At 25.9% G+C, this 8712-nt stretch overlaps 1 protein-coding gene across 1 annotated transcript in view; it reads right to left on the bottom strand.

The window, feature by feature from the left end:
* Positions 1 to 424: 424 nt before the first annotated feature.
* LOC129609028 (kinesin-like protein KIF3A) overlaps positions 425 to 8712 on the bottom strand; it is a 29015-nt gene continuing 20727 nt past the window's right edge. Inside the window, exons 3-9 of the mRNA XM_055520863.1 lie at positions 2806 to 3011; positions 2210 to 2738; positions 1774 to 2144; positions 1519 to 1699; positions 1201 to 1437; positions 1000 to 1122; positions 425 to 938 (exon numbers count right to left, since the gene is read on the bottom strand). Coding sequence (XP_055376838.1) covers positions 801 to 938; positions 1000 to 1122; positions 1201 to 1437; positions 1519 to 1699; positions 1774 to 2144; positions 2210 to 2738; positions 2806 to 3011 — 1785 coding nt within the window. The 3' untranslated portion in view covers positions 425 to 800. The remainder of the gene's footprint in view (positions 939 to 999; positions 1123 to 1200; positions 1438 to 1518; positions 1700 to 1773; positions 2145 to 2209; positions 2739 to 2805; positions 3012 to 8712) is intronic.

Below are 8712 nucleotides of genomic sequence, written 5' to 3'. Positions count from 1 at the left end.
ATTACGAACCAAAGGAAAACAAAAATTAAATATTAGCTTATCTAAACATTAAAAGAAAACAAATTTGCATATTTTATAAAATTTAAATTTCCAACAGATTTTAAGTTTCAGGAAATGGCGGTTTTTTAAAATGATACTAATAATAGAAAATTCGCAACACTATTATAAAAAATAATGATCACTTTCATCACTTGATACAATGTTTAAAATATTATAAAATGAAAGTGGAACTATAATACTTAAATTAACAGCAGTTTTGAATTACAAAATGCTTAGAATTACAATTTTATGATTTTTTTCTACACGAAAAATGAGTCAAATTGTTGTTAATTAACTACCTTCAAGAAAAAAATATGTTATGCTGTAAACTTTAATTTTATTTCATTATAGCTATATATTTATTTTATAAAAGTTTGAACAAAAAATAAATAACAAATAAAGTTTGTGCCAAAAGTATTGAATAACTAAACAATTTAAACACAATTAAATACATAATTTTTAATTGATATTTTTTATAAATACTTAAAAATCTTTAGCACATAAAAGAGTACAAAAGACAAGATTTTAATTTAAATATTGTATGTTTTAAAATAGAGCAAAAAGCATCTTCGACGGATACAATTTTAAATAAAATTAAAAACTGTTCAAAAATAACAAAAACTTATTTGTCTGAATAAAAAATAGGCTGTTTAAAAACTGTTTTTAAAATGTCATTTTAAATATCATATCAATATAAATTAATAAATATAATATTATTTTTTTTTGATTAGTTCATTGAATTTTGGACTAGATCAGAGTAGCTAGTATTTTTTTACTAATGTTGTAGGACGTGGTACACCTGATGTACGTGGTCTTACGGCCGATTTACTTCGAACTGCATTTGAAACAGATTCCGTATTGTAACTGAGGTAAACATGTGACAAATCAACAAATTCAGACTAAAATTTCATTTGAATTAAATTTTTATTTTATTACTTTGTAAGTAAGTTATCATCTTACTTCCTTTGCGCTGATTTTTTTCTCAGGAACATGTTTTCGCATATTATTACCAGTGTACGCAACACATTTCAATTGCCATTCACCAATATCTTCATTCCAATGTGTATGTTGTTCAATCATCGACTAAAAAGAAAATTAAGAAGTTATAAGTTATAGATAGGCATATAAAAATGATAAAAAAGAAGATGTATTGCTAAACACCTGGTATTCTTTTGGAATGTATGAATTCAAAACTAATTCACATAAAGCTAATTCTCTTGATAAACTTCTAATGCTGTCATAAATAGACTCTTTTTCCCTTTGATGTTCTTGTTGCTGATCAGATAATTCTTCTTTTGCAGCCATTAACATTTGCATAACCCTTTGAAGTTTTTTAGTTTTGCCAATATTTTCTTCTTGTAACGTTGAATATCGTTCTTCTATATCAATACGTTCTGTCTAAAATAGAAGAAATAAAATTTTACGAATTAGAAAAGATTTGTTATCTCTTTGATTTATAAATTAGAAATAATTAATTACCTCCTTCTTCTGTAGTGTTTCACGTAACATTTCCTCGGTTTTCTCTCGCATTTCTAATTCAGCTATGGAATTTTCTAATAATTTTTCTTGTGCTTGGGCTTTTTCTAATAAATTTTCACCACCAACCAAGATTTTTGTTTCTAAGGATTTCAATTTCGCTCGCAATTGCTCTTGTTCGGTCCTAAGAGAAAAAAATAAAATAAAAGCATTTGAGAAGTTGAGAAGTTTCCCGTAGGGGTTAAAAATTTCGCGTACTTTGTTTTGTTCAATTCTTGTTCATTTTCTAAGGCTTTCTTTTCCAACAATTCCTTTTCAGCATCTGCTTTTTCTTTATTATTTTTCTTTCGTTTATCTTTCTTTTCATCGTCGTCATTTTCTTCATCTTCAATATCCACATCTTCTTCGTTTTCAATATCATCAAGTTCTTCGCCAGAACCAGGATCAAATAATCCATCTTCGAGTTGTTTTTTAAGTGCTGCGATTTCCTCCTGAAAGTGACGGAGTAAAGCGTCTTTTGGTTCTTCATTAATATGAGTACGATTCTGAATGCTTTTAGCACGACTGGCATATCGGAGGGTTGAAATAGTTTCCACATAATTCGAATCAGCTGGGCTTATAGTAGCACACTAAAATAAAAAAAGAAAATTATCATTAGTCATATCAACATTTTTATTTATAATATTAATTTTACCATAACGGTCTTTGAATTACCACCAAGTGAATCTTGTAGTAGTCTTGTTAATTTGGAATTACGATATGGAATATGAGTACTTTTTCCATCTACTAATGCACTTATAACATTACCAAGCACCGATAGCGATAAATTTATTTTGGTAGCTTCTTTTAAACGTATTCCAGTAGCTTGAGTTTTACTTTGGCGTTCTGAACCAGCTAAATCTACTAATTGTAATTTACCCATTTTAACATGCTGAGCACCAGTCATATCCATTTCACTTGATTCAACAGTAATTGAAAATATTGCATGTGATCTTGATGATTCTACATTCATTTTTGTAGCACCAACAACACGATTTTTATTACCCAATTTCATTATATTATCCAAATCATCAGCATTATGTACAACATATCCGCTTAAATCTTTTACAAAAACTCCAATATCAGCTCTTTCCTTTACTTCTAAATTCTTGTTATGATCTTTGGCAAGTAAATCACGAACTTCTTCATTATATATTTCCATATAACTCACTCTGACCAAAAATCTAAAAGTTATAACAATATTAAATTATTGTGCAAAATTTATATAAATATTTTTTAAAACTAATTTACTTTTGATTATCCTTAGCTTTAGCTATATGACCAAAAATATGCGCAAATGTATTTGGAATAATTCCTTTTGTTTGCAATGAATCAGGATTTCCAGACATTGTATAAGTTTTTCCCGTACCAGTTTGTCCATATGCCAAAATTGTACCATTATAACCTTCTAAAACCTTATCTACAATGGGGCGTGCTGTATCCACATATAAATCAATCTAAAAACAAAAAAATAAAAGAATCATTGTAATTAATTAAAGAATTTGAAATAATTTAGAAAATTTTCATATATGATAAGTGAATTACTTAACGATTCAGAATATTTAATTATAAACAATTATGAAAAATATTCCATTATCTATAATTAATATGAAAATAATTACTATCGATCTAAAATCATTTGAAGTTAGGGTCAAATCTTATATGATTTTTACGCAAAGAAGTTAAAAATTTGAATTTTTTGTTTGAAATTTTAGATTACTTATATTTAATTACAAAATTATGACAACACGCAAGTAAACGATACAGAAGCACACCTATTCATTAAAATTCATTAAAAAACTTCATTAAAAAGCTACACACCCCTAATTTTTTAATTAGTTCCTTAAGTATTTGTTTCAATTTATCTTTATTCGTTTGGAAAATTCTCAAGATAGATAAAAGTTTAGAGCCTGTATTTTGCTTTCGTAACTTCTTTTATAGATTCTTTTTAGGTTTTTACAATTTTTGTAATAGAGAATGTGAGATTTTGAAATATTCATGAACAATAGATAATTTTTTAAGTGTAATTTTTCTCGATGTCAAGGTTACACTATACATACATACATTAAATAAATAATTCATTGTTTTTAAAAAAAAAATTATTTTCTTTTTACATTGGAAATTGTCATGTGTTTACATAATGTAAAAACGAATGCCAGTAAATAGGTGAACTTTGTGTCTATTGTTTTGAACAGAATTGCAATAAGAGTTGTCATATTATTAAGTTTTTCTACGCTTGACTAAAATATATCTTATTTTATTGCATGCTAACATTTATGAGAATTTACAATATCGTTCATAAATAAATAACTATTATTTTATTTAGTTTTATGTTATATTCATTTAAAATGAAAATTTTCATTAGTGTTATAAAATATAAAATTTATTACATATTTTAGTTTTCAAAAGGCTAAAAATTTTTTAACACGTTCCCTGTCCCAATACAAAAATGCAAAATTGACCGACAAGTCCAACAGGGTTTTTTGAATAATTTGTTTTTTTGTAGTCATAGGATAGCACCTCCAGGTCCAGTCGAATAATTTGCTATAGAAGTTTCATATGTCTCCTGACGCACATATGGCTCAGGAACGTATCATTGCTTATCAAGCGCATGTTTCCTGAACCATATGTGGCTCAGCGGACAGGGAATGTGTTAATGTACTATTACGTTTACGTATTGTATTAAATTAATTAAAAATTTCTTGAATTTTTAAATGCTATTCTTTATCGTTTTATTAATTCTTAAGATACATTGCTAATTTTTAATTTGAATAATTTTTTGCAGCATATTAAAATTCAGAAAATCTTAAAATTTATTAATGTATTGTTAGTTCCATAGTGAAAATTAACAAATTTATTTGTTGTTGGTTTTTTGAAATGGTTTAAAATTTTAAATATATGAAAAATTTTAATATTATTTTAGTATTTTAATAGTTCATTAAACTCAATCTTCTAATGTTTTAAATTTAAAGAAAAAACTAATGGCAACCCTAATTGTGAACAACAGAACGTACTTGAACATAAATACAATAATGAATTACATTAATACAAATCATTCATTCGGAAAAATATTCAAATTTATAAATGAATTTATTTATACTTATAAGCTATAATATACTATTATTGAAACTAGATTATTTTTTTTTAATTTTCAATAAAAAAAATGTAACATTTCCAAGTTCCCTAACTGCTGGAGGTTCATATTTAAAGTTTTAATCTTTAATTAAATTGTAAAATAATAAATTAACTTCGTATCAACGCATGGAATGAATTTGTTCCACAAGTAAAGAAAAATATGTGAAATGCACTTGATTTCTAATTTTCTTAAATAGGAAATATTTTGTAAGCCAGAAATTAATCTTTGCTTTCGTACTGAACAAAGTGCTTGCATATTTAACAGAGGTGATTAAACGACTCTTCAGATTTTTTCAATTTGATAAGAGCAGATCAATAGTTTCTTTTAACAGAACACAAAATTTTATAAATATTTTTTGATTTTCTAGACCTAAAACACTTGTAATGTATTTATACATAATACATATACATATTTTCAAAAATATTAAAAACAGAGGCAAAATGCTAAATTGCTTCCATTTCAGAACGTAAAAATTATGATTTTCGTTCATTCGTGTATATCGCAATCTTGTTTATGTATTAACTACTCGTATAATCGGACATCATTCTTTATTTCATTTCTTACTAAGCGGATGAGTGACTATTGTAAAATTACTAATAAATGCGATTAATTAAAGAAAAAATAATATATTGAAAATTCTAGTTGATTAAAATCTACATATGCTTCAAAGGCTTTGTTGTGAAAGATGCCAAATTAAATAATTATGTTCCAAGAATTGAAAAAAAAACAGCATTATTTAAGAATTCTAAATTAAATTTAGAAATTTTTCACATTAAAACTTAAGCTCAAAAATCTTTATAGTTGTACTTATGCATACCACAATCGAAAATTTCTTTTTCTGTATATTTGTAATCTTTCATAAATAGTGTGAAAGTATTGGAAAAGAAAAACTTTTTAATCAACTTAAAATAGTTAATTTTTTTGTTTTTGAATAAAGTTAAAAAATTAATAAACTCAATTAATAAAGCAATGATCTAGTCATCGACATTAAAATCTTATGGATAACATTATACATAGGTACACAGAAAAAAAAAAACTTAATTGGAAAGAAAACTGGTCCTAATCATAAATTTATGTATTGGTAAAGCTTATATAGTAATTATGTCTTTCAAAAAAAAAAACATGGTATGCACAATTTGATATACAGAACAGAAGCAGTAAAATCGCCCAATGTCGAATTTCTTTAATAATGAAAAATCTGTATTTTAAATTTATAATTTTGTAGGAGTTTCTAAAACATTTGATTTCAGACACCAAAACTTTCGATGAAAATGAAATGGTACTACCTTTCCATTTCTACAAATACGAAAATTGTTTTACGATAATCGAATCAGGCGAGAAAAATTTAAGATCGTAATCGTGTATCTCCCCAAGTGAGAAGAATGTGATTTAGTATCATTATGTTCGTATAAAAATACAAATATCCAATCCAATCCAATGAGTAATCAATCAAATATATGAGAAATAATTAGAGGATTTGAAAGTGAGTACAAAGCGAGATACATAACAAGGCTGTAAACACTTAAATATTTATAGTAAATACTTTTATCAGCACTGTTACAGAATTTATTCTAAATTTATTAAACTTTGACCTAGAGCCCTTATACAATAGCAATTAAAGAGTCATGAAATCCTCACTGTTGTTCAGTCCCAAAATGTTATTTTAAATAAGGAAGTGTTGTCGAATGTGTGATTGAATTTTTGTGAGCAATATTAAATCTTTCAACGATTTACTGAATTTTAATTATAAAAAGACATTTGGAAAGTAAAAAAATTTTGTCTACCACTGTATTTACGATTAATATTTTTTCATCTCTAATTTTCATGTTACATAGGTATTTTCCTCGTGTTGATCACTATTTAAAATAAATTGTTGTGTTGCATTTCATGATAATGGTATGCTTGCAACGAAAAAAGCAAAAACAAAAGACAGAAAATCACCTGAAAACAAGACTTTCAAGCTATACGAAAACAATTATTAAAATGAATAAATAATATAGAGAAGAAAAAAAAATTGTTTTAATAATATGCAGCAATGTTATTGTTGTTACTGTCGTGTATATGCATTAGAAGGAAGGTTATTAACGCTCTTTGACAACGAAAAACGATATAACGTAGATGGTTTACCTACATATATAGTATGTCTAATTGTACACAATAAAGTCGCGCTTTATATAGTAGAAACAAAAACAAAATAACTATAAAACTTTTCAAATGCATTTGTGTTAGTGTAAAGTTTAATACCGTTGTTGAACTTTAATGCTTAAATTCATTTGAAAATTTTATGATCATAGACATGGAATAGATGGGAATGGTATACAATAATATTTAATCTTGTATGAATGGCAATCTATTTTTCACATATTTCTTATTTATAATGAGTTGATGAGAATTTCATTTAATCTTTTGTTGTAATTTTGAAGTTCACATAGTTCCAAATGTAAGCCCTGCTTTTTTATTTGTTATTAAAAGAAAAGTAGAAATATGTATACAATAAGAGCATGTAAAACAGTTAATTTTGGTCTTTGTTAAAATAGAATGCCCGCCTTTGCAACGATAACTGGCATGATCGAAATAATCTAATTTATTAAAAGAATTTTGTCAGAGCCAATGTTCAAAAGTTCAAACCGATGTTATGAAACAAAAGTTGTAGAGATTTCGGAGACTTTTTTAACGATATGCCACATGACCATTATTTAGTGAATTTTTTTTTAAAGCCAATCTTCCATACAACATGCATCTGTTCATTTTCAATACGGATTTGCGTTCAAACATGTATCGGCGCCAAATTTCAGATAACCGGTTTTTTGCTCTCTCTAAGGAGCGCTTCAACAATAGACGGACGGATAGATTCTGAAAAATAGACAGACGGACGCAAGCTTCTTTTCATGTGTTAAAAATTGTGCTTTTTGACTCGTTTGAATTTAGTAAAAAGCAATAAGACTTATTAAAAAGATTGAAATTTGATCTAAATTTGCTTGACTTTTTGAAAGAACTAATTGTCACAGAACGCAAACATAAAATAGGCACACGCCAAGATATTTTTTTAAATTATTCAAAAGAAAACAACTTGCTTGGTCAAGGCATCATAATTATTATTAATGAACAAAAATTATGGTGCCAGTTACGATTTATATCTGTACCAAATGGGAAACCTTTTCATTAAAAATTTCAAGTAGAATTTTGTATTAATTGTACCTACATACCTACCTACATACGTACATGATTTTTTTTAAAATTGATTCCATGTACATAATGTAGTTGCAATCTTTTTGTTCGGCATCAAATTGTTGATGGTTTTGAAAAACAAAGCCCAATTTATAGGAAATACTTATGTTCTTCGAAACATAAACTACTACATGATCACATAAAATTTTCAATATTTTCTTTATATAACACTTTAAACTAAAATATTTTCTGTCAATCTAAGATTAAAATATGTGTACAGAAAACAAGTAGTTAATTGTTATAAAGAATGTCATAAAATAAATAAAAGAAAAAACAAAATGAAAATAATATGTTAAACAAAATTCAAAGCTTCACGTTTTCAAAGTTAATATTTAAAAAATAACAATAAAATAAAATGTTATTAATAGATCATATAGGTAATAAATACATCAAACATCAATATGTTGTACACATACATGTATGCTTTTATAACATAATACTGAATATGTAAATGTTATGTAAAAATTCCAATGTTAATTATTTATGTTAATTTACATTAGTGCTATTTTGCTTTTTACTGTTAAGACAAACTCGATATTTTCGAGTTTTCATGTATGTAAGTATAATTGTATTTGTTGTAAAATACCATAAAAATGTAATACGTAACAGTGTCTATTAAACACTTAACATTACATTATAATAATAGTAATTGATAATAACATTATTACAAATTATTGAATATATGTATTACTAGCAGAAAATAATTTTACTGTCCAATCAATGTTGTGACAGTAGTTTTTCATTTCATTATTAGTAATAATAATTTAATTAATGGTTTAATCTGTTACTGTTAA

This window comes from Condylostylus longicornis, unplaced genomic scaffold (genome assembly GCF_029603195.1).
Source record: "Condylostylus longicornis isolate FDR11 unplaced genomic scaffold, ASM2960319v2 ptg000038l, whole genome shotgun sequence".
Classification (NCBI taxonomy): Eukaryota; Metazoa; Arthropoda; class Insecta; order Diptera; family Dolichopodidae; genus Condylostylus; species Condylostylus longicornis.
This window is presented reverse-complemented; position numbering and strand designations above follow the sequence as displayed.